Source organism: Neofelis nebulosa, chromosome 7, assembly GCF_028018385.1.
Source record: "Neofelis nebulosa isolate mNeoNeb1 chromosome 7, mNeoNeb1.pri, whole genome shotgun sequence".
NCBI lineage: Eukaryota > Metazoa > Chordata > Mammalia > Carnivora > Felidae > Neofelis > Neofelis nebulosa.
In genome coordinates, this window is record NC_080788.1 from 143801180 (window position 1) to 143827062 (window position 25883).

Consider the following 25883-nt stretch of genomic DNA (forward strand, 5'->3'; position numbering starts at 1 on the left):
GAGGCTCTCACAGCCTGGGTGGCGCGGTTGGTGAAATATCCGACCCTTGAAATCGGCTCAGGTCCCCATCTCATGGTTCGGTGAGTTCGAGCCCTGCATCAGGCTCCGTGCTGATAGCGTGGAGCCTGCTTGGGATTCTGTCTCTCCCTCTCTCCGGCCCTCCCCAGCTTGTGCGCTCTCTCTCAAAATAAATAAATAAACTTGAAAATAAATTTTAAAAATTTTAAAAATTCAACAACAACAACAACAACAACACTACTCCCTGGGGCGCCTGGGTGGCTCAGTCGGTTAAGCGTCCGACTTCGGCTCAGGTCACGATCTCCCGGCTCGTGGGTTCGAGCCCCGCGTCGGGCTCTGTGCTGACAGCTCGGAGCCTGGAGCCCGCTTCCGGTTCTGTGTCTCCCTCTCTCTGCCCCTCCCCCTGCTCATGTTCTGTCTCTCTCTGTCTCTCAAAAAAAAAAAAAAAAAAATTAAAAACACTACTCCCTGAGGGCTGGGCACAAGTGCTCCCCAGTGCTCTTCCTGGGGTGCCAAGGGGAGTGGCCCCCTTCTAGGGCACCGTGAGTGGCGAATGGCTGGCTGCCCCACTCCTCCCTGCTTGCCACTGCACAGTCTCATTCAAAAGCATTTATTGAGCACCTACTACATGTCACCCCTAAGCCCTGGGGGTCAGCAGTGGACTGCCATTCTGGGCAGGGGGTGGGGGGCTGACAGATCATAAACAAGATAAAGAAATAAAGCAAAGTGCTAGTCAGGGGGTGGGCAGGGTGGCAGGGAACATCAAAGCAGAGAAGGGGCAGGGTGGGGGGTTAAAATTATACATGGAATGAGTGGTCAGGAAAGCCATCCCCGCCCCCACCGCAGTGACATTTGAAAAAGATGTGAAAGAAGGGGAGGCAGGAGTCTGTGGCTATCTGGGGAAGGACATTCCAGGTAGACAGGAACGGCCTGTGCAAAGGCCCCGGGGCAGGAGCCTGTCTGATGTGTTTGAGGAACAACAAGGAGGCCAGGTAGCTGCAAGGGAAACCAGCGAGGGGAGAGTCATGGGAGAGGAGGTCAGTGCGGTTTGAGGTTCGGACGTGACCTGACTCTATCTCCAGGATGTCAGGCTGGTGTTTCCCCAGAGTATCCCCAGCGTGGAGCACCCTGTCTGGCACGGGCAGAACCACAACGAGTACAAGTCACACGAGGGGATCAGTGAGTGTAGGCCTACACACGGGGGTGTCCCTGTGCAAAAAGCTGTAACCAAAACGCAACGCCAACAGAATTAAAAGCAGGAACTCCCGTTCATCGGAGGCCCCTTTTACCCGGCGGGAAGCGAGCGGCCGCAGGGAAGTGATCTGCACACGCGTGATCCGCAACGGCCAGCTGGACACCCACAAACCCCGTAACACACTCTGATGGGAAGACACGCGCACAACTTGCGGAAGAGGAAACCCCAGCGAGCAGCGATCCGGGGAGGTGTGATCGGCGCCACCCCAAGAAACCGTGCCCCCCACCTGACGACGCCAAGCGCCAAGACGCCGTGGAGACGCAGGGCCGCCCGCGTAGGGCGGGCAGTGACCAGAGAGCGCCGCGCACCGTGTGGCCTTGACTCCTCCCCGACCACGTGCGCGCGCCCTGTGTCTCCGTCCGTTCTGCTCCGGGGCATGCCCCCCCCCCCCCCACATGCACACGCGGTCCCCAGCACACCTGGACCGGACTGTCCGCAACAGCTCACGCCACAGTGCTCTCGGCCAATGAACAGACCGCAGCGGCTTCACGCACAAATGCCGCGACCCGAGACAGCCAGCCGCGGCCAGCCCCCCGCAAACGCGACGTTGGGGCGAAACGAGGCCAGCCTGCAAGGCACAGGCTGAAAGCCTCCATGTGCGTGAGGGTCTCCACCCGGCAGAACAAAACGATGTCAGTCGGGGATGCTCTTAGGTGGCCAAATCTCGAAGGAAACAAAGAGCCGCTTATCACAAAAGCCAGGGGCCTGGGGACGTCGGGGGAAGGGGGGGGGGGCGGAAAGCCCTGATGGGGGAGGGGTCTTGGGGCGCCCCTGGAGGGCTGGCAGCCTTCTTGTTCTTGACCTGGGTGGTGGTCGTCCTAAACTTAATCTCCAAACCGCAGAGATATGTATCACCTTTTCTACAGCTCATCACGGTTCACAACTTTGAAATAGTCCAGCGGGGGCGGGGGCGGGGGGTTGGTGGACGCATAACGGGAAGAACTGTGGCTTCCTGAGAACCTTCTCCATCCCAGGTGCCCTGTGGCGGCTGACCCACTTTCCTCCACGACAGAGGGGACGGGAGCCCACGCAGAGGAGAGGGCTTGCCCAGAGGCCTGCGGCAGACAAAGTGGCCGCGGCAGGAGTGAAGGCAGAGGGGACCCTGTGCTGAGAGAAGCAAAGGAGCGGATGAATTTGAGGATTAGCAGCTGTGCTCTGCACACGGCCGGCCAGGCTGGCCTCGCTAATATCCACAAATAGTTGAGTGTCCCCAGAAGAGTCGCTCAGGCAGTCAGAGGCAGGGAAGCTAAGTGAACGAGGGCAGGGCACACGCGAGGCCGGATTAGAGGTGGCCAGACCTGGGGGAGCACTGCGGTGGGCCAGGCCCTGCAGGCGCTGGGGCTGGAAAAGTCGAGGGGTCAGAGCCAGGCTCTGCCGGAAGGAGCTCCGGTCCGGGACACGCTGGAGGACACTCCATCGGCCCGCATTCCCCTCCCCTCGCCTGTTTGCCCGGACACATCCTCGCTTCCTCGGGCCTCTATGGCCTTTGCGCCTCTTGGAAGGCCTGACTGGTCTATCCTCCTTGCAAATTCCTGTTCATTCTTTGAGCCTTGGCTCAAGCATCCCCGCTTCCAGGAAGCCCTCCCTGATATCCCAAGTCAGTGACTCTGGCCTGGCATCCCTGGGAGGATCTGCTGATGGGGCTGTGTCCTTGCCTGCTCCGGACGGTGGCCCTGGGTCTTACTCGGTCTCAGCCCCCAGCGCGGGACTTGGTACACAGAAGAGGAATGACTCTCCCCCCCTCCCCCCAGGGATGAGGGGCAAAAGCGTCACAAAAGCCCCAGAGGGAAGATGACAGGGAGAAGAAAGAGTCTGTCATGTGGACAAGAAGGCCAGTGAAAGTTCATTCTAGGCAGAGAGAACAGCACAGGCAAGGGCAGGAGCGTGTGACAGTTTGTTTGGGCCTGGGAGGGGAGACTTCAGCATGATGGGTGGTGAGCAGGGGGAGTCAGCAGAGGGGCTGGGGCGAGGCGAGCCCAGCTGTGCACCTGCCCACAAAGGGAGCCACTGAGGGTCAAACGGACACCGTCCTTTTGCTCACTCGTCACATATTTCCTGGACCCCCCCCCCCCCCCCACGAGCCAGGCTTGGTCCCAAGCACCAGGGTAGGGGTGCGCTGGACGGGGCAAAGCACCTGCCGTCTAGGAGCTCAGTTCGGCTCCCCAGGCCCGGCCTGCAATGTACAGAAACTGCCCTCTAGGGGCGTGGGGGGTGGGGGGGACGGGTGGCGCACAGGGCTGGGCCATGGGGCCATTCCTCTGGACACCCCAAGACCCCTCCAATTGGACCACCAATGGATCTTCTTCCGCTGGGGGACCCACCACAGCGTGGACCGGATGCCCCACGATGAACCTCCACCCGGCCTGTGGGTCACGTCTCAGGTGGGGCACATCATTCTCCCAACAGCCCTGCGAGGTGGGGGTGATTAGGACATCCATTTCACAGATGGGAAAACTGAGGCCAGAGACTTGGATCTGAGAGGCTCCAGACCCCAGGACCTACCACCCCTGCTGACCAACTTCCCCCACATCCCTCTGGGCCTCTTGGTCCTAGACGCCTGGCACTACCTGCGGGGCAGAACCGCACGGGGGCAGCCCCTGCACCTGCTGGGAAGGAAGGGTCTGGAAAGGCCCTCGAGGCAGCTCTGAGAACACTGATGAGGTGAAAAGAAGAAAGGGGGTAGAACCCTCCCCGGTTCTGGGATGCTATGCTGGGTCCTGGCCCCACGGGACCCCCATTCCCACAAGCTCCAAAAGTCCGCCTCTGCTGAAAGCCCGAGTGGCCCAGAGCAGCCTGGCGGCCCAGGCCCTGGCAACTGCCACTGGCCTTTGGGACTCAGCCCGGGGAAGCCCTCGGCCCATCTGGCAAAGCCATGCCTGATGCCCTTAGCGTGTCAGGCACCACTGCCCAGGTGGCTCACCTGTCCACTTGACTCACCTGCCCACCTGCGTCCCCAACCCGGCTGGGCCATGTCTCTGTCCCCACTGCCCAGCACACAGGGGTGGGTGCTCAAGAACCTTGGCTGGGCACGGAGGGGGAGAGAAAGAGAACCACGGAAGGGACCCTCCCTCCCCCCCACCCCGCCCCTGCCACCTGGTCTTGCTACGAAGACCCCCCACCAAGGCTACCTTCTTGTCAAGTCTCAGCTGGGCAAAGCAGTAGCCCCTTCTTCCCAGGAACCCTTCCCGGGTGGGGACACTGGTGAGACGACGGCCAGTGTGGGGTATCTGTGTGGCCACAGCCAGGCTTGCTTGCCCCTTGGGCCTCTCCAGCCCCCCCCCCCCCCGGGACCTTGGCCATGACAAGGCGGGCCTGGCTGCACGTCAGATTTTGGGTCTGAGCTCCTAGGACCTGAGAGATTGGACCCCTCCTCCCAGCCCAGGACAAGTGGGTCCTTGCCCCGTGGGACTCACAGGAGAGGGCTGCACTCCAGCTCAGTGGCCAGGAGATGGCCCCGCTCTGAACAGCCAGTCCCGAGCCACCGTGTGAGACCCCCGGGACACTCACCGAAGAACTCACCCGCAGCATTAAGGGTCAGCTGGGAAGGCCCCGGGTCTCCTTGCCCTAGTCCCAGGGCCATGTTCTGGAACAAGCCTGGGCTGGCAGGTCCCTGACCCTCAGGGGATGGGTGTCCCGGCCGCAAGGAGCGTTCCCCGTGGATGCCCGATTCTGGCCTTGGGAGGAGGGGGAGGGGGAGGGGTCGCGAGACCCTCCGGCCTTTGGAGACGGTGCCGAAACCCAGCAGCCAGAGCCGGGCCTGCTGCCCACACGACGCCTCGGCTCAGGCTCCGGAAGGAAAACACAGGAGGGGTGTTCCCAAAGTGGGGGTCAGGGTGGCCAAGGGAAGTCGCGGAGGAAGTCGTGAATATTCAAATCGGCTGATTCCCCGGACGGGCCTGCCGCGGAGGGAGCCCGGTGGAGTCCGCGGCGGCTCAAAGTTGAGCACCCCGAGGGAGGACGCGGGGGGCGCTCCCCAGACTCGCGGGATTCCCCCAAAATGGCTCCAAGACGCGCCTGCCTCGCCCGGCCGGCCGCGAGGACTGCATCCCCCACCCCCGCCCCCACGAGGCGGAAACTTAAAAGCTCAGAACCAGGCAACTGTCAGCCGGGGGGAGGGGGGTTGGGGGGGGGGTGGGGTGGTGGCGGACCAGCCGGCGCGGGGACCCGGCGCGACCCGCAGAAACCCGGAGGGTCCCGCGGGGTGGAGTGGGGGAGGGGTGGGGGTGGGGGGACAGCCGGGAGTCCAGGGCGGGGCACGGGCCGGGATGGGGTGGGGGGGGGGGCGCGCGCGCGCAGGTCCTCGCGGCGCACCGCCCCCCCCCCCCCCAGCCGCGGCGGCCCCGGCCGGGCGGAGGAGCCCCCCGCGAGGGGCTCCCCGTCGTGTCGCCGCGCGCAGTCCCGCACCGCACACCGCACACCCGGCCCGCCGGGGCGGCCCGGGCGGAGCCCTCCCCCTGCCCTCCCGGGCGCCCCCACCCCGACCCGGCCCCGCGCGAGCCGCGGCTCGGAGGACGCTGCACTCACCTGAGTTTCTCCATGTCTGCGGCAGAGGCCTGCGAGAAACCAAACGAGAGGGTCAGCAGGCAGGAGGCGTGCGCTCCGCGGCCGCGCCGGGCGGCGCCGGGCACAGCGGGCACCGGGCGGGCGCGGCGGCGGGGCACCCCGCGCCGCTCGCTCGGCGGCAAAGCCCGGCCCGCGCGCCCCCAGCCCCCGTCCCCGGTCCCCGAGACTCGCGGGAGGGGGGTGGTGCGCCGGGCCGCGGCCGAGTAACAGGTGAGCCCGCCCGGGCCGCCGCGCTCCCCGCCACCGAGTTACGCCCCCCCCCGGGGGGGAAGAAGGGGCTGGCCCGGGGCGATCCCGGGCTGGCCCGGAGAAGGGGGGCCCGGCCCGGCCGCGTTAACTCTCCCGTGGCCGCGGCCCCCGCTGCTTACCGTCTCCCCCCCCCCGACCCCACCGCCCGCACCCCCCGCCCCGCCCGTTAACCCTTCCGGCCCCGCGCTCCCTCCCGGAGGAAGCCGAGCCCGCAATCGCAGAATCTCCGAGTCGGAGAATGTTCGAATCCGGGAACTGGGAGCCATACGGGGTTGCACAACCCGACACTCACACGATCCGAGGGCGATGGCATTTGGGACCTCGGACTCCTCAGTCAGAGACCCCGCTGCCCTCAGGTTCTGGGGTTCCGGGCCTGGCTCGCCCCTCCCGGGCCCGAGGGATTAACCCCTGCGCGTCCGGCTCGCCGGCGGGGCTCCCTGCCGGGCTTGCGCAGACCCGCCCGCGCGCGGCTCGGAGACCCTCCCTGCCTAGCCCCGAGCAGCCGGGCAGCCCCTCTGTGCGCCGGGCGGGGAGACCCTCCCGCCGCCGTTAACCCTGCGGGCGCCGGCGAGCGACGGGGACCGCGAGCGGCCCGGGCGGGATCGCACTTCCTGCGCGGAGCGGGGGGCGCGGGGCGGGCTCTCCATCGCCCGGGAGAGGCCGCTCCCGGGGGCTTTCCCCCGTCTCTCCGCGCCACGGCCGGCATTAAAGGGGGGCGCGGGGCTGAGCCCAGGGACCACGCGACACACCTGGGAAGACTGATGACTGCCCATCCCGGCCCCTCGCTCCGGGCGCCGCCGCCGCGTCCGCCGGGAGCGCGCTCCGCTCCGGTCCGGGCCCCACGCCGCCTCCCCCACCGCCCCGCCGGGCGAGGGCGCAGCCCGGCCGACTGCGCCGAGCTAGGAGGCCCGGCCCGGGGGCCTCGGCCAGGCTCGGCCGCCGGCTCCCCGGGTGCTCGGGCAGGCCCTCCCGGGACTCCGCCGGCCTGTTTCCTCACCTGCGAGCCGGGGTTGGGGGCAGGGGGAGGCGGACGAAGCGCTCTGCTGCCCTTCAGCACCCGCGGGCTGCGGAGGGGCTGGGCGGGGGAAGGAATTTTAGAAGAAAAGGATCCGCGAGGGCCCCGGATTGGCCGCCAGACACAATCCTCACTCGAAAAGTTGTCGGAGACCACGAGCCCAGACCCCCCTCTGAATACCCTCCTCCCCTAAGACAAAAAGAATTGGCCGCCGGGCCAGTGGCTCTCGCGAAGCCCCCTATGTGCCCCAGGCCCACCTTTCCCAGGTCCCCATCACCGCGCTCAGCACACTAGATCCCGGCATACAGCAGGCGCTCAATAAACACGGACACTGCATGCCTAGCTCCTACACCAGCCTTTTCCTGCCTCCTCCCTCTGGCAGTGAGTTCCCAGGCAGGCGTCCCGTCCCTTCGCCAGGGCACCCCCAGCACCCAGCAGGCCTGGCCTCCACAGGGCCCCGCGCAGGGGTGGGAGGAGCCGGGCTCTCTCAGGGTCAGCCCCAACCAGGTTCATACCCAACCCAAAAAGTCCAAGCGTTCCTTCATCCACCGACGCTTTTCCCCACATTCATTAGCTTCGGGACAAGTTCTAGTGGTGGGAGGGGGCAGCCAATGAGGTGAGCCCTGCCCTCTGGGGGCTAATGGTAGAGAAGTGATCCCCCGCCCCCTGTCCTGGGAGTCCCCCCCTCGGCAGAACGGCAAAGATGATCGAGGCGCTCCCACCCCCACGGCCCACACACACACACACACACACACACACGCACGCCTTCCACGTTCACGGCACTGGCCATTTCCTCCTCAGGGCCGCCCGGCCTGCCGGGGAAGCAGTCACTCCCCTTTTACAGACAGGGGAAAGCAAAGCCCAGAGATGAGCCCAGCCAGGCCTGGAAACCAGTCCTCACACAGAGAGGTCTTCTCCCCCCAAAGGCTAGGGACAGCTCCTCATAGTTGCCCCGATCACTCACAGTCAATGACCTGCCCGGGAGTTTGTCTTAAATTAATAAGAACGCATTAAAATTTAATTTTAAAAATCTAGCATTAATTATTTATGGGGAATGTTTCAGCTCTTCTAAAAGGCCTGTCTGGGAATTTCCCAGGAAGGGACACTTAGGAGAGGCTGCTGAGTCGCCCTGGTGGCAGGGGGCAGGCTGGCAGAGGAAGAGATGGGGTGTAGCCTGGCACCCACCTGGGCAGCCCCTTCCTTCACTCCGCTATTCCAGACCCTGAAGCCTGGCCCTGACCCTTCCACGATGTCTCACATTCTCTCCAGACCCAGTGCGTGTGCCCTCACCCTTAAAGGTTGCCTCCTCCGGGCAGCCCTCCGTGGAGACCCGGTGGAGTTGTTTGGTTCGGGCCTCCATACCAGATGTGTGCTCCCTGGGGCAGGGCCTTTCCCAGTTGTGTCCCAGGGCTGGCCTGGCACCTCCCCCGGGGGGTTGGGAGCTTGCACAAAGCTTTGGATGCACATGTGATGCGTGGTCACAGCTGTATGTGGTTAGGGAGCAGGGGGAGCAGCCGGGCTGGCCCTGTGGGGAGGCGGCTGTGCCTTGGCAATGGTCTTGGTGTTGAGGCCAGAAGTCCCATGTCCAAGTCGTGACTCTGCAGTTTGTCACCACAAGATCTGGGGGTGCTCCCGAGATGCCCATTTTACGGATCAGAAGAGCAAGGCCAGAGCACGAAACGGCTTGTTCAGAGTCGCCCGAAGTCAGCCGAGGCCTGCCCGGGGGCTTGGGTGGAGGAGAACGGAAGCCACTGCCTGGGTCTCCTCCGTTATAGGAGGAGGGCAGGGATGGTTGGGGACCACGAGTACGGGGAGACTGTGGGAGGTCCAGGGTCCCCAGTGTGACACACCCCCAGGGCCCCTCTGGCCCCTCCAGGGCTCTTCCCTGGGCACTCCCACACTCAGGGCCCCATGTCTCTTGTGCTGCAGCACGCTGTGACCTTGTCACTGTCTGCCCGAAACTCTCCCCTTGTCCCCTCCTGGTGGACTGGTCCCGCAGCCGCCTTCATTTCCCCAAAACATCACATGAGCCCAGCTTGTCGGCCACGGGTCCTTGCCTCAGCCCAGCTGCTCTCTGGGCTCTTCCCCGGGCGGCTGGGTCTGCCCCACCGGCCTAGAAAGCCCCTCCCCCCACACCCTGAGCCCCACTCTGAGCCGCCTGCCAACCTCCACCTCCTCCTGCCCCTGCGACCTTCCCTTACGCCCTGCACAACTCTGAGCTTCCGGAGGGCCACCCGGGGCAGAAACGGGCCCGTCCATCCTGCAGCCGGCCTGTCGCTGCCAGCGCAGCCTTCAGCCCCGTTGCAGAAATCAATCCCATTTAATCCTCAAAGTGGCTTCGCGAGGGGGGCTCACAAACCCCCCTTTACAAATGCAAGAACAGAGGGTCCAAGAGACAAAGCCCTGCCGCTTGTGTGTGGTTCCTTCCACAGCCGCCACCCTCCCAGCGGCGACTCGGCAAGGTGCCTGGCGCACGGTAGGGACTCTCAGGAGGCGAGGGAGGAAGGCAAGTCTGCCTAACCCTCTGACCTCAGCCCCCTGATCTGTCCCGTACTTGGCACATGCAGACCACACTGACCAGCAAGCTCACCCAGCTGGCTCCTGCCTCAGGGCCTTTGCACTTCTTTCCTCCACCTGGAATGCTCTGCCCCAGATCTTGCATGGCCAGTGCCTTCTTTCTCTGACCACCCATCTGAAGTGGCCCCTTACCCACCAAAGACCCTCTCATCGCACCGGTCTCTTTGGACCCCTCCTCCTTGGTCACTTGCCTGCCCTGCCCCTGCCCCACCAACACCCCTACGGCAGGGCCTCTAATGACAAGCGGTGATGCCCGAACCAGTGCATTTGCTCTTAACCCCCAGCCAGACGGACCTGCCACACAGCCTGCGCTCCTTCCTGCTCTCCTGGCCCCCATCATTCCTCGCCACCCCCAAGCTGGGCAGCACCTGAGCCCAAGGACACGGCGCCCCTCTGAGGGTGTGGGTCCTCCTTCTCCAAGCCCCCCTCAAATCCTCTGTTCCCGAAACTACAGAGAAGGAAAGTGAGTCCCTGTCTGGGGACAGGTCTGCTTGGTGCTGAGAGCCAGGCCTGGGACACACGGAGCCTGGGTTCTGGCCCCAGAGGCCAGCTCTGCCTCCGACTCCTCCTGTGACCCTGGGCCAGTCCCTGCCCTCGCCTGGGGCCGGGAGCTGGCCTCTCGGACCCTGACACTAGTGCTCCAACCCCGGGGCCTCCTTAAACCCACTCGGGGCTCTGGCTTCCTCAATTTCCCCTTTAATCTTGCTCCCTGACTTCACCTGCAGGGGAGGAAACAAGCTGAAGAATGTGGAGGCCAGAGGGATAAGGCCTGGCGTGGGGGGCACAAACCCCGTGTGTGACAAAGACAGGGGTCACCCACCTCCCACGGATGAGACTTGGGCCCCCTATGCAGCTGTGTGACCTCTGACAAGTCTCTCGAATTCTCTGAGCTCAATCCCTTATCCAGGGAGGATGGAAAAATTTCGAAGGGCACTGTGAGTGACAAGGTAGCCAGGTAAAGGGGACTGTCTTGGGGATGGGGCTCCTCTGGAGAGCCTTTTAATTTAATTTAATCATTTGGGGTGGACGGCCTTCTAAGATGCTTTACACCCCTTCTTGACTTCTTGCACTCATTCAACAAACATTCACCGTGTGCCCTGTTCTAGTGGACTCAGCAGAGAACAAACCAGAGGGGGGTTCTGTGTCCTCTAGGTGCTGATGTTGATATTTGCGGGCCGGAGGCAGATGGCTCCGGAGGTCAGCACAGCGCCCCTGCTGGCCCAGTGTCTGATGGGACAAGTCCGCTGAGGAGGGAAGGCGGAGGGAGGTCAAGGTGAATCGTGAGCCACGACTGGGGAGCCGGTGGCAGCAGCAGGCCCTGGGCGCGGGGCGCCTGGTGAGTCTGGAAGCATCTGGTCAGCAGTGGGAGCAGGGGGCGGGGGTCTCGCGGGCCATAGTCAGGACGAGCCGGTGGGAAGCCCCGCTGGGCCAACAGAGGACTGTCCGAGAGGCTGCCGCGAGGAGGGGGCACAGAAGGGCAAGCGCGGGGCTCGAGGAGCCCAGCTGGAGGGGCCACCGGCCCAAATCCCAAATCCAGGCCTGTGGGGAGGGGGTGGAGGTGGGAGAGGTGCCCAGAGGGCCTGAGCAGGTGGAAGGGGTGGGGGGGCCCATGGGGGGGCCCAGGTCCTGGGGGGGGAGTGGCCGGCGAGGAGGCAGCACTGGAGAGGCGGCCAAGGACACGGAGAAGGAGCAGAGGGAGCTAAGATGAGGGCAGGGGTTCCAGGAGCCGTGGGGGGATGGGGGGGGGGAGGGGGGGGACAGCGCTCACCGACCGGGTCCCTCAGCATCCCACTCAGGGCTGGCCTGTGCTGGGGACGCAGCAGGTCACCTTAGGCGCAGGACCGAGGTGAGCTGCGTGCTGTCCTGTCCTCACCTGATGGGGTGGAGAGGGGTGGGCCCTTGCCAGAGGTCACCCAGCAGGTTGGGGAGGGGAACTCAGGCCTTGCTGCTGTCCCCAGATGGGGCCGGGAGCGTCCCTGTCCCTGGTCCTGGAAGGAGGGCCTCCCGCCCTACCTCCCACCCCGCCCGCCCGCCTTCCCACGGCTGGGCTCGGGCTGGGCTCCGTGTCGCCTCAGGCAGGGCCTCGGGTTCCCAGCCGTGTGCGGCTGCAAGCTGGCCTCCAGAGCTAAATCTGGCTTACCAGCATGTTGTATTTGGCCTGCAAGAGGTTTTAAAAATTTTTTAAAAAACATTTGAGCCAACATTTAAAAATTGGGAGAGTTTACATTTTAAATTCCATATTTTTGGCTTCTACTGAAAATTTGCAAGATCTGGCAACTCCGGCCCACATTCCCACGTGGCAACAGTTGGGGAGCTAGGAAGCAGCTCCCCCCACCCCCAAGAGGCACCTCGGGGGGGGCTCCCCCGCTGGGGAGAGACGCCATCCACACCTAACGGACCCGGCAGCTTAACTTGGGGAGACTGAGGCCCAGAGTCTGGAATGACTTGTCTGGGTCGCTCAGTGGGAAAGCCCCTGGGACAGGATCTGGGGACTCCCAGGCCTGGTAGCAGGGGTCTGGTTACAACCCCACCTGGGCTCCTTCAGAGCCCCAGCCTGCCTCTCCTTCCATGACCCTGACCCTGACCCTGACTCTGGCCCTCCCACAGGAAATGGCTGGCTTAAGTCACTCATACTGTCATTCGGGCCCGGGGACAGTGAGAAGAGGAGGTCTCAGAGACGTTCCGCAGGAGCTTCTTGCTTGCTAGACAATGAAGGGGAGCAGCAGGGTCACCCACGGCCACTCACCAGACGGGACAGAGGCAGGACTCAAATCCAGGGCCCTCCCCTGGTTTATAGCTCCCTCCCTGAAGGTGTTAATGGTGAAACCTCCGGGCATTGGCCTCAAAAAAGGGATTTCAGGTTAATGACTGGAGCCCCCCCACCCCCACCCTGGCAACAGTTCTGGGGACACAGTCCTGTCCAGGCTGGGAGGGCAGGAGACACACAGCAGAGGAACCACCATCGCGACCTTCGTCACCATCATCATGCCAGTGACTGAACTCCTACTCTGTGCCAGGCACCTGCACCCATGACCTCTGATCCTCCCGCCCCCACACGCCCGTGAGGACACGGAGAACTCGGCTCCGTTCTCTGAGCCTGCTCCTGGTCTGTGAAACAGGCTGATCCTGGTACCTCTCCGACCCGCCTATTTTGAGTACTTGATGTGAGGCTGGAGCTGAGGGGTTCGGCGTTCCAGAACAGGTGCTCACCACGCGATACGGCCCTGGGGGTGGGGGTGGGGGTGGGGGTGGGGAGGGCCGATACCGCCCTCCCCCTCCCTTGGGAAGGAACCTCGCAGGGCCTCAGGATGGAGCCCTGCCTCCCGGCACCCACTGCTGGGCCCCGACAGGTCCCCGCAGCCCTGTGCCACCAGGCGGTCCTGGGAGGCGTGTGTGAAGAGCCTTGGGACAGAACCCTCCAGAGGCCTGGGCGTCACGGAGCTCCCCCGGGGCCCAGTGTCCCCAGAGTGAGGGCTGTGCTGTGTGCAGGGCTCAGAGTGGCGCAGAGGCAGGGGTCCCAGATTGCCAGGCCCTTGTGGAGGAGGCGGGGGTCCCGATGCTTGTCAGGTACCTGTTGGATGCTTTCCCTGTGACAAGGCAAGAGAACAATCGTGATCATTCCTGCCTTTTCATGGCTGGGGAAGCCAAGGCCCGGAGGGGTGAGGGCGGGTGACCTGTCCAGGTCACCAGCAGCCCGTGGATCCTTGAGCTGGTGCAGCTGGCCCCAAGGCAAGGGCTGGAGGGCTGCAAATGCCCAGGACTCACTAGTGGCCTCACTGCTCCCGGCCCTCCCCGGGAGGAGAAGGCAGGTGGCTGGGGGGCAAGAAACACCAAAGAGCAGGGGGCAGAGGGGGAGGTTAAGCCTGCCTGCGCCCAACCCTGACTCCTCCGCGTGGCCTCTCTGAGACTCAGTTTCCTCTTCTGGATGCGGGGAGCCTAATGACGGCACCAACCTCCTGGGGGTGCACCGAGGCCTGGGATCAAGAGTTAGAACACGCAGAATTTTGTTTTTAAAGGAACCTCTCCCTGTAGAGACGCCATCCTAGGACGGGCCTGGCTGCGAGCTCCGCCAACCTGGCCCTGCGACCCCCACTTGGGTCCTGTGCCCGGAGAAGTCAGGATGGGGCCGTGTCCTCAAGAGCCCATAAAAGCCCCTCTGGCCCCAGGGGATACGGACGGTTTGGGGGACAGAGGTCGGCACCAAGGTGGGCGTGCAAGTGCTCGGGCACTGCTCTGCACAGCTCGGTCCCCTGGTCAGCTAAGTGGGTCTCACATCTTGCCGCCCGTCTGTGAGGCCAGGGTGTCCTGATTGTGTGCAGGGCGGTGCCGGGGTGCTGAGAAGGACACCTGCATTTAGATTTGAAGACCTCGGTCCTAGCCCAGACTCCCCACGTGACCTATAAAATGGGGAATTAAGGGGGCGCCTTGGTAGCTCAGTCGGTTGAGCATCTGACTTCGGCTCAGGTCATGATCTCGCGGTCCGTGAGTTCGAGCCCCGCGTCGGGCTCGGTGCTGACGGCTCGGAGCCTGGAGCTGCTTCGGATTCTGTGTCTCCCTCTCTCTCTGTCCCTCCCCTGCTCATGCTCTATCTCTCTCTCTCTGTCTCAAAAATAAATAAACATTGTAAAAAAAAAAAAATGAGGAGCCAAGGGGCGCCTGAGTGGCTCAGTCGGTTGAGCTTCCGAGTTCGGCTCAGGTCACGATCTCATGGTCCGTGAGTTCGAGCCCCGCGTCGGGCTCTGTGCCGACGGCTCAGAGCCTGGAGGCTGCTTCGGATTCTGTGTCTCCCTCTCTCTCTTTCTCTCAAAAATAAGTAAAAACATTAAAAAAAATTTTAATGGGGAATTAGTGAAAACACAGACCCATCTATCTTTCCGACAGGATGGTGACATATTCTTGCATGGAGGTGTCTGAGGTTCAAACGTGCAAAGGGATAATCACGAAATCCCGTGGTGAGACACAGAGGGCTCTGCCCATGGGGGCCTGATATTAATGCCGTGCCGCACACGCACTCAGTTCCCAACTCTTCTGCCTGCCCCGAAGCCAGAAATTTCACCGTAGAGACCCATTCGCTGGGTTCTTAAGGTCTTGCCTGTTACAGATATTATGAAAGCGGCCTGATGAGGGAGCTGGAAGGGGTCAGCGGGGACTCCCGGGGAGAAGGCACATGCAGCGAGGAGGGAGGGGACCGCAGCAGACCTCTGCCAGGCCGCCCCGAGGGCGGGGCGCTGAGGCTGAGACTCACCCGGCTTGGAGGCCTCCGGGGGGAGGCGGCTGGGCCTCCACACTTGCTGCTGCCCGCTCGAGACCCACCGGTCTCCACGGCCCGGCCAGCCCCCGCCCTGCTGGCAGCCTCGGGGGCCGCCTCTGGGGAGAGCGGAGGGCTCAGGGCCAGGGTCTTCTCCGGGGCCGCAGCTCCGGGGAGGGGCTCCTGGGCTGGGCCTGGGTCTCGCTCCCCCGGGGAGGGCTCCGGGCTGCGGCCTCTGGGCCCCCGGAAGGCCTCCAGGGTCCCGGGGTCCAGCACTCGTACGGTGACCTCATCCAGGAACCTGGAGAAGGGCAGCCTGGCCTCCCGTCGGCGGCCCAGCCGGGCCAGGGGGCCCCCGGCGGCCTTGCTGCCCGTGCCTGGGGGCTCTGGGGTGGACAGCAGGGCAGGTGACGCCTGTGTGCCCTCCTGGCCCAGCCGGCCCGCCCAGCCAGGGCAACGCGTCTGGCCCTCGCGGCTCTGGCCCAGAGTGGGACTTGGCTTGCGGCTTCGAAGGTCCCCTCTGCAGGCTTCCTTCCTGGTGGCTTTGGCCCCGGGCTCCAAGAGGGAGCTGCGGCCATCCTGCCTGGGGCTGCTGGGGTCAGGGCCCTGTGCCTGGGAGCTGGCCCCCGAGAGCATCCTCCGTAGTCAGTCCAAGGTCAAGCCTCTCCAAGTACCTCACTAGCCCCACTTCTCTCCTCCCACGGGGCTGGGATCCCCACGCCCTCTTTTGGGAGGGGGTCACGGCCGCCCATCTCCCATTGGCCAGAGCGATCAGCTCAATGCCCGCCTGCCCATCGATCCAGTGATGTCGCGGGGGGGGGGGGGGGGGGGGGGGAGGGGCTCCCACCCCCTAAATTGATTCTCACTAAGTGGGAGCTGGGCTTCAGGGCTCAGTGAGTGCTACAGAGAAGGTCATGTCCTGAGCTCTGTTTTTGCCTGGGGAGGCAGCCTGCACTGGCTGAGCACCTGCTGTGTGTGGGGAGGGGGCTGGGCTGGGCCCCACGACATCTCCTCATCTCCTCTGCCAGGTGTGGCGCCGGGCGCATGGGTGTGGAGAGGCAGGCGGCACAGCGACGACCCTAACAGTGGCCATGAGACTGAGCACAGGGCCCGAAGAAGGGGGAATTGGAACGCCATGGATCCGGCAAATTGGGAGGGTATGATGGACACTGCTGGCTGCCCACTGTTCCCCCATTCGTCCTTAGTAAGGAACTCATTTCATTCTGGGAGGCAAGATACTCAGCTCAAAGACTGCATTTCTCAGGCTCCTTTGCAGCCAGGGGTAGCCAAGGAGATACAAACAGAAGTTATTGGGTGAGGGTCAGGCAGCTTGCGCGGGCTTCTTTTGCTCCCATTCCCCACCCTCCTGCTTCTTAACTGGAACATGGAAGTGATGGGAGGAGCCGTTGCAGCTATTTTGCACCATGAGGCAAACTTGTGGCAGAACCCATACACCAAGGGTGGGGGAGCAGAAAGACAAAAGGAACCTGGGTTCCTGATGACCACTGAGTCATCACACCAGCCCTGGACCACCTGCCTCTGGTGCTGTAACTTGAGAGAAATAACCCCGGTCTTATTTAAGCTATGGTTACTTCCAGCCTCTGTCACTAGCAGCTGTGGGCAATCCCTCAATGATACACGCCTTATACACAATGATAAGGCGAGGGATAGTGGCACACGGGGACCCGGGGTGTAGTTAAATGGGGAGCAGGATGGGGGGAGATCAACCCAGAAAGGCCAGAGCCAGGCCTGGGCACTTCCTCCTTTGTGTGGAGGGAAATACGCCTGCTTCTGGCATCTCAGGAAGCCGGGAGGCAGGATTTCTTCCCGGGACGCACCCACATGAGTCAGAGGAAGGCTCGCTGGGGGGTGGCAGCTCCAGGCCTTCGGTGGGCCAGCTGGTGGCCACTATCACCGTCTGAGCTTGTGGCATCGCTTAGAGCACGGCCTTGACTCTCCTTGGTGGCCTACTCATGGCTATGAACCTGGGGCCCCTGCTGGTGGTGCCTAGATGGCTCACATCAAGTGCTAGGGACCCCTTCTTTTCCGGACTCAGCTGGACACCTCTCTGAATCTCCACAGCACCCATGACTGAATATGTGAAAAGCTCCATGAGCTCCGCTCCACAGAAGCGGGTCCAGCTTGGTCCATCCCACAAACGTCCCAGTACGAACTTTAAAACACAGACCAGATCAATGGCCAGACAATGTCACACATTCATATGCCCTGAAAGGCCCTGACAGTCCAGCGTCTTTTCTAGAGACACCAAGGTGTCGTTTCTACCCGGGATACCCCCCTGGAACTGCCATCAAGTTCCTGAATGTGTTAAGCTCTACCTGGCCTCAGGGCCTTTGCACATGCTATTCCCACCATCAGACTCATTCCCCCTCCCCCTTCTTCCCGTTTGTCTCATCACCTAATTTCTATCTAAGTTTCAGGGTCCCAGTCAATAGCCTGTCCCCTTGCAGTCCCCAGGTCAGATCAGGTCCCCTCGCATTAGCCTCTTGTAGTCCCTACTCTTCTCATAACACAGCCCCCAGCTGCGAGGGGTATGTGTGTGACCATTCATTCTCTGTGTCCTCTTAGAATGCAAGCTCTACTCTATCCTCACTCTCCGCACAGGCCTAGGCACATAGTAGGTGCTCAACAAGTAGTTCCAGAGTGGACTTCCTCTGGGCCGGGCACGGGGGCAGGCGCGAATTCTACCACTGAACCACCCATGCTGGGCTGGGCACTGGGGGGAGCAGGGATCTCAGGCTCTAAGGAAAGTCACAGCATCCCCCCGATCCCTGCAGTCCCCTGACAGCCACCCCTTCACACCTGGATACCTCCCCCCAGCAACAGCCGACCAGCCCCTGCCCCATCACCATCATCACCACCAGTGGGAGGCGGCAGATCCAAGGTCAAATCCCTCTCCAACCCCCGCAACAGGACTTTGGGCAAGTCATGTCCCCTAACCGTCACGTGCAGGTAGATGCCCGGTTCGGGGGCAGCGGTGGGAAGCGGTGTGAGAACACAGGTGCTGGGTGCCTCCAGCATGGAGCCTGGCATCTAGTAGGATCTCGGGACTCGTGAGCACAGGGCTCTGATGTGCTCTAATTCCCAAGTATGTGCGATCACAGGAGCGTTCCAGGGGCTCTGGCCAGTCGGTCCTCTGAGCTTCTCCTAGAGTTGCCGGCTGCATCAGACAAGTTCTCGTTGTCATAACAACCCACTGGCTCTCTGCCGCCTGGGCCGGAGGCCCCAGAGGATGCTGCCAGCTGCCGAAGCTTGCAGCCTGGGCCTGCTCACCTCTCAGCAGCCCGGGCTGCTTCTCCTGAAAGAGCCTCACAGCTCCTGGCGTGACAGCCCCTGCTCCTTGACTCATCTATTTCAGCCGCACATCTTGAGTCTCTACTATGTGCCAAGCTCCGTGCCGGGCATGCACCTGCAGCATGGCCCAAATCCTCGCCCAGCCCTGTGAGGTGGGACGGCTGTGGGCTCTCATGCTCAAAGAAGCAGAGTCTCAGCTGGGCAAAGTGACTTGTCCAAGGTCCCACGGCTCGGACACAGCAGACCCGGGAGGGGAACCCCATAGGTCAAGTGCTCACCGTTTCCTCTCCAGCACCCCCTCCGCCCCCCCACCACTGCCTGGACCCTCCCTGATCCCACGGGTGCGAAGCTGGCCTCTGTGAGCTCGGAGAGAGGAGAGGCACAGCTCCCCAGTGCCTGCTGGGCTGGAGCGGGGAGACCTTGTCCTAAGGCAGGTTCCCGTTGTCGTAGCGATGGGATGCAGGATGGGTAGGGCATATTGGACATCCATTAATGGTTCCAAACATTACCTCGCTTACTCTCACAGCAACCCCCCAAGCCAGGACTTGCCACCCCATTTCATGGCGGAGGACTTGGGCTCTGAGGGGTCACTGGTCAACAGCCATGGCTTGCCATAGGCCAGGTACTGCAATAAACACTGGCAGGACTGCTGTCCCCTTCCTGGGGCCTCTCTCGTGCCAGTGCAGAAGTTTCTATTACCATTGCTCTTTTATGGATGATGCTGTGGGGGGTGGGGGTGGGGGGGGTGGGGGGGTGGGGCTGAGAGTTCTCATACTCGTGCCTTTAACCATCCTATCTCATGGCTTCTGGCTATTTCCCTGCTGGCCTGAGAACCCTAGAGGGCAGCCACAGGCCTCAGCTGTCTCGAGTCCCCAGCATCCACGCACGTGCTCTGTGCCATCAGCGTTTGCACCCCGGATCCTGTCCCAGCCTTTCTTCCTCACAAGGGCTGTGCACTTGAGCCATCCAAGCCTCCCAGGAAGTCTCCCTGGGCAAGGGGTTCGCTGCAGGACTCCCCGCTGGCCACCTGTCTTTACAAGAGGCCACACAGCTACTCCATCGCACAACACATAATTGGAGAAGCCCAATGACCCCTTGGGCTTCAGCCCTGCAGCCTTCCCGCTATGCTATCACGGAATCGGGGCTCTGTGAACAAGACACCGGCATCTAGGGAATCAAGATGACCCACCCACCCACCCAGCCTTCGACCCATCCGTCCCTAGAGCCACTCACCCATTCACACGCGCCCGCTTGTGCATCCGTGTCTGCACCTGTCATCTGCTGACACGTACTATCCGTTCATCCGTGTGTCCAGCCTTGTCCCTTGCATCCCGTATCCATGCCTCCGCCTGCCCCCGCCACAGACGCATCCCTCCATCGACCTGTGTCCGTTTGTGTGCCGATCCACCCTTCTACGCCTGTATCCGTGCACTCATTAACATACACTCATGTAGCCATCCGTTCACGCTTCCTGCATGCGTCCATTCATTCCCACAGCCATCGTCTTCTTACCATTCAAGGACCCATCCACCTATCCCAGCACGCGAGCACGGACTAATCCATCTAGAATCCATCCGTTTTCCCATGGCTGTATCTGTCTATCCTGACGTACTCCCGTATCCGTCCATCCTCTATCCACCTATCCCTCCGTTGACATCTGTCCATCCATTGTAGACCCTTTCATCCACTCCTCTGTTTCGCCATATGCATCAGAAATTCATCTTCCTGCCTATCAGTCCATTTATGTCCCCATCCACTGACGTCCTGTTCTGTTCATCCAGTGCTGTATCCTTGTCAATTCTTCCATCCGTTCCCATCCATCCCCATCTACCCTGCCACTTCTATCCGTCAATCTCTGCTCCCCCTCACCTACCCCTCTACTTTCTATCCATGCATCCCGCTGTCCCACCTGTCCCGCTCTATGCTTCCCGTCATTGTCTGTCCACACACTGCGGCCCACCCCACAATTGCTTCTCCACTGGTGCAGAGGTGGGTGCACGGGGGGGAGTATGCTAGGTGAATACAGAACTCAATCACTTACTCACTCATTCATTCATCCTATTAATTAATACCGAATCAATAGAGACAGCTCTGGTCTGCCTCTCCCAACAGCTACCATCTGGGGCCTGCTTTGGGGCGGAAGTCGTTCCCTTGACTGTGATAGGTGTTGTGCCTAGACACCGAGGCCCTGAGAGGGGCAGGGCCTTGCCACAGTAAATCAGTGGCAGAGGAGGAACGTGAACTCAAGACTCCAGCTTCGTATCCATGCCTCTCCACCAGGCTGGTGACCAGCCCTGGGGCAGGAGGGGGAACCAGGAAGGGAGGCTGAGGGCAATTCCAGACCCAACAAAGTGAGCCTCAGGGTCACCCACCCATGGGTTTGTCCCTGGGAATCTTTATCTGCTTTGAGGGGAGGAGTCACCTCACCCTGCCCATGGCCATGCCCCTGACCTCCAAACTCCTGCAGGACCGAGCCTCTTCCGATCCTGGCACTCTCCCCTCTTCCCCCCAGGCCCCGACCCATGCAGCACCTCCGACACTGCACTACCCTCGCCTGTTCAGCTCTGACTCAGCCCTTGGACCTCACCTCCTGGGATGTGAGATATTATTTGTGGCACTGTGCCTGCAGGAGCAGGGGCGCTCCTTCAGAGTGGCTATGATGCATGAAAATGCTGAGATTGGGCCTGGCACGTAGTAGGTGCTCCATTAACAGCGACTGCTGTGGGCCAGACGCCGGGCCCAAGAGTCCCTGCAAGTGAATGGGAAATCATCTAACACACCGCTTCTGACTCACTTCCCTCCCAGACCTGGAAATGTCTCCCATCCCGCCTCAGCCCATGGAAAGTCCATCCCACAAGACGGTCTCCGGGCCGGCAGCCTTCAGCCGCCTTGCTCAGCATCCCAGGTGCGAACAGCTCCAGGTTCTGAGGATAAGCAGAGCACAGAGCTGGCGAGGCTATAAATAAGAGACAGGAGCTGGGGAGGGTCCTCCACAGAGGCACAGCCGGCCCGCGCCCGGCACCAATGTGCTGAGCAGCCGGGAAGAAGCCGCATCTGCCACTGTGCTTGCTTTGCTGTGCCGCCCTGATTATAGTGAGAGTCGGGAAAATTAAGGGTTTTCGGGGACGCTGCCAGGGCCCTTGCTGCCGCCTCCCCGCCCTGCACGTCACAGATGCCAGGCAGAGCCGCCCCCATCGGCCACTTGCCCCAGCCGGCAGTGCTACACTGGGCCTGCCTGGATGGCACGCCATGGTTCGCAAGGGGCTTTCTCCCACGGTCCTCACTGACCCCGGGCATAGAAAGGGGCTTTGCTGTGACTGGTGGGTGGTGGAACTGGGGCCCAGTGAAGCGAAGCGACCTGTCCTGTGGGCGCTTAGATTTGGAGGGCACTGGGACCTCAGAAGGAGCCAGGCCCAGGGAGACTCTGCCCCACAGAGCCCCAAGGCCTTGACCCCTGCTGTGCACAGGGCGGAGGGGACGACCCGGGCCCTGCAGGTGGCAGTCGCTCTCACTGGGCCGCCCCCACTCACTCTTGGGTGCCTACTCTCTCCCATCCTGCCCGCTCGGGGAGACTCCAGGAGGTCGCCCACGCTGTTCCTGCCCCAGAGGCGCCACACTGGGGATGGGGTGGGGCACAGACGAGGAAGGAAACACCTCTAAACCCGGCAGGAAGCGGAAGCGCTAGGGCAGAAATTCCCAAACAACCAGCCGGGGTTCAGGGAGGGTGGGAGCGCCAGCCGGGCGGCCCTGGCCTCAGTTTCCCCGCTTGTCACTGAGGGCCACGTGAGCACCTGCCCGGCAGGTCCCGAGCAGGACCGAGCGCGTCCGGGGCTCGGCGCGCGCCCACGCGCCGCGAACGCTCAGGGAACCGGCCCCGGGGTCCGGCCTCCTTCCGGCTCCTGGGCCTCTGGGGCGGCCTCCCCGAGCCGGGTCTGGCCCTGCCCCCTGACGCAGGGCGGGACGAGGCCTGCCGGCACCCGGCTACCTGTCCCCTGTCCCCGTCCCCGGGCCCCCGCCCCGGCCGGGACGCGCGGGTCTGGGGGCGATCGCTCGGGCCGGCGAGGGGGAGGGGCGGGGAGGGGCAGAGCCACGCGCGCGGAGGCCGAGTCCCCGCCCCGCCCCGAGACTGCCGGGCTCCCGGGGGTGCCCGGCCCCCCCCTCCCCCCCGACCCGACCCCGGCCAGCGAAGCCCCCGCCGCGGGGCCCTGGCGCCCCGGTACCGGAGGGGGCGCCGCGGGCGGCGGAGAGGAGGCTGGACAGCCGCTCCCCGCACCCCCCCTCCGCCCCGGCCCGAGCAGGGGTGCCGTGCAGAGCCCGCCCCGGGCGTGGGTGGCGCCCGCCCCGCCCCCCGCCGGTGCCCGCGCCGCGCCCGCCACGCTCGCAGGTACTCACCGCCCGGCGGAGCCGGCCCGGCCGCCGGCCGCCCGTCCACATGGCCCCGGGGCAGCCGCGCCGCTCGCCTCCGCCGCCGCCGCCGCCGCCGCCGCCGCCGCCGCCGCGCTCGGGGCCCGCCGCCCTCCCCACCGAGGCCGAGCGCGCCGGGAGCCGGCGCGGCCGGGGCTCCCCCACCCCCCGGCTTCCCGCAGGGAGCGCCCGCCCCCCGCCCCCAGCCCGGCTCCCCGCCAGCCCCGGCCCCGCGCGCGCAGCCGCGGCTGATTCAGCGGCTCCCACCCCCCACCCCCCACCCCACCCCGCCGCGCGGGGCCGGGGCGCGCTCGGGGGGCGCGGGGGCCGGACGCCGGGCGCGGGGGCGCAGCGGGGGCGCGGGAGCCGGGGACGGAATGGCGGCGGGGCAGGGAATGAATGAACGCGTGCGGGCATGAATGGCTGGGCGCATGAATGAATGAGTGCCGTGCGTGCGGGCGGGAGGAACGAATGAATGAGGAACGAATGCAAGAGGGGGCCGCCGAGCGAAAGAGGGAAGGGACCCTGAAGGCCGGGAAACCCTAGGTACCGACCTGTCCGACCCATTCATCCACGCATTCACTCAATCCCCCAGCATTTATTGGACGCCTACTGTATGCCAGCCCTGCTCTGGGCCCTGGGAAGACCTCAAGGCAGGAAGCCAAATTCCTGAGCTGCTGGAGTTCACATTTTACCAACGGAGAACCTGCGGTCCGGCGCCGCCGGGGAGGAGGGGGGTGAGGGGGCGGAAGGGCGCAAAAGACGTGACCCGTGACCGTGACCCGCCAAGCTACCCCTCTCCCCGCCCCTGCTCTGCCACACCCCCCACCCTCCCCACCTCAGTGGCTCCCTCGGGTCACCGCAGGTACCTGTGTCGCCTTCGTCCTACTCAGCGGAATCCCGGCCCCTGGGTCAGGGCAGCCAAGTGATGGAGGAGGGGCTTCCTTACTTCCTGAGCTCTCAGAACGGAGAAGCAGCCTGTGAAAGGTCAGTGTTGCTCCGGGAACCTCCAGGTGGAGCACACCCCTCCCTGCCCCCAGCAGAACCCCAGGCTGGCCCAGTCCTGGCCCCGAGAAATCAGGGTGTGGGATGAACCACTCCCTCTCCTCCCGGAGACATGGAGCAGGGTGATTCTGATGGCCCAAGCCAGGCTGGCGCTTCCTCAAGAGCCAGCCTCCGTTCTGAGGCCATCAGAGCTCCCTGGGGACAGCCGCCCGAACCTGCCAGCCCAGCCAGCCCGGCCGTGGCCAGCATATGAACCCAGGGAAATGCAGGAGGAGGCCAGGAAGGATCCTGTGTGTTGGAAAGAGAGGTGACAAAGCACATGCACTTTACTCCTGTCCTCACTCGGGAACTAAGGGCTCACAGTTCACACTCGTTGATATCATTCCCAAGCCCATGGCAGATTAAAAGATGCTGCCAATGACTACTCTATTTTTGGTTGTGGCAAAATATGCAGAACATAATATTTACCATTGTGACCATTTTTAAGGGTCCAGGGCAGTGGCATTAAGCACATGCACCCTGTCGTGCAACCATCACCAGCATCCGTCTTATATTTGCATTCCACGCCACTCGGTGAATTGGGGAGGAGGTTGCTACATTCAGGCACAGAACAGTGCTGGAAAAAGGCGCTGGTAGCAAAGGGAAGCGAGAAAAACCACCAACGGGAGACAGGAAAGTAGAGGAGACAGTGAATGAAGAACCAAGTGCCTTGGAGGAGCTGTTTGGTCTCTAGGCAAAGTCCCATCTCCTCCGGCCCGGGCCCTGGGGACATTATTGGGTAACAGATGGAGAAAGGGAGGTCAGGGAGCTTTCCAGGCCCCAGAGAAGGGTGAACCTCAGGGGATGCCCTTTTGCCTCCTATGGTCCAGAAGGAAGAGGGGGCGGTTGGGTGCCGGCTCTCCGGATCCCTGTTTTAGGCTCTCTGTGGGACTGGTCTCTTTGTTTGCGGCCTTGGTTTCCCCATCACGAGTAGGGGCGGGTTCTAGGGTCTCCACTCTCGCCCCCTCCCGTTCTGACGCCACTGAGGCCACACGTAGGGGTGGAGCCCAGCCTGCTGATGCCCCCCACCTGCCAGCCCTAATGTCCCTGCCCTCCCCGGGGCCCCAAGGGGACAACAGTAATGGCGGCATGTGGACGGACTGTATGCGCGGGGCTCCACCCACGTTTTCTGCCCAGACTCTGGTCCTGTTCAGATGGTGCCAGAACGTCCGCCGTCCGCCCTGGCTGCGCTGCTGCCAACGTTGCAGATGGCTGGGGAGGCGGAGGAGGCCAGGGTGGGGCGGGGGCGGCCCATGCCTCAGCTCAGGCAGCTTGCACACTTGAGCTTGGGCCTGCCTGGGAAGGCCCCTGGAGAGCCCCACCCCCACGCTGCCCCGCCTCTGTCTCTGTCTGCACCCTGCAAGCCCTCTCCCCCCTCCTCTCCTCAGCTCGCCACCACAGGCAGGAGAGAAGACGGCGGGCACTATCTGGGGGGGGGGGGGGGCTCCGTTAATCCCCGTGATGACCTTGTGGGGGAGGTGGCACTAGCCTGCTTTGGCAGATGGGGAAACTGAGGTCCAGAGAGGCAAAGTCTCTTGCCTGAGCTGGGATTTGAATACCCTGGCCCATCTGGTCCGGTGGTCACCCCCATTCGAGTTTCGCCTCCCATCAGACCCGCCTCGAGGTGTCTCTGAGAAGACAACCTGAAGGTCCCTGCAACACGGGCTGGTCCGTGGAGGCCTCTGCAGCTTGTGTAGCCAGAGCCCAAAGCCTCAGCAGCATCCAGGCAGGCTTCCTGGAAGAGGTGGGATTTCTGCTGCCGGCGGGAGGGAGGGAGAAAAGTGGCAGGCCTGTAGAAACCATGCCCCGGGGCTTGTAGGTCCCCTGTCCACGTGGCTTCCTGCCCTCATGTGGGTCTCTGTTGGCCACGCTGGCCACGCTCCCCACCCCCATCTCTCGATTCCATTCCCGGTTTTATTTTGTTCGCGGCTCTAAGTACTCTCCGGTGTCACCTGACTTACGTATTTGTTTATGTGTGGACAGCCATCTCCCCAGCTGGAGAGTGCACCCCTGCCCGGAGCGGGGAGGGGGTGAGCAAATGATTGCGAAAACGATGGAAGGAGAGAGGACTGGGGGAGGCTGGCAAGATGCCAGGCTTCTGGTCGTGTGGCCAGGTGGATAGGGCAGGCGGCAGGCCGGGGGTCGCTGAGCGTGACGTTGCCCCAGACCAGGCCCCAGCCTTCCTTTCCCTGCTCTGC

General features: G+C 63.2%; 1 protein-coding gene across 13 annotated transcripts in view; it reads right to left on the reverse strand.

Annotated features, from left to right (window-relative positions):
• The window catches only part of BEGAIN (brain enriched guanylate kinase associated), a 43791-nt gene extending 20989 nt beyond the window's left edge, over positions 1-22802 (reverse strand). For 2 of the 13 annotated variants that reach the window (XM_058740698.1, XM_058740695.1), the window contains exons 1-2: positions 22630-22802; positions 5798-5826 (exon numbers count right to left, since the gene is read on the reverse strand). In XM_058740698.1, coding sequence (XP_058596681.1) covers positions 5798-5826; positions 22630-22671 — 71 coding nt within the window. In that variant the 5' untranslated portion in view covers positions 22672-22802. Of the gene's footprint in view, positions 1-4792; positions 5346-5797; positions 5827-6377; positions 6610-6834; positions 6956-7357; positions 7716-22629 lie in introns of those variants that run through there. The other 11 variants (XM_058740701.1, XM_058740697.1, XM_058740704.1 and 8 more) reach the window with 7 other exon arrangements.
• Positions 22803-25883: the final 3081 nt, after the last annotated feature.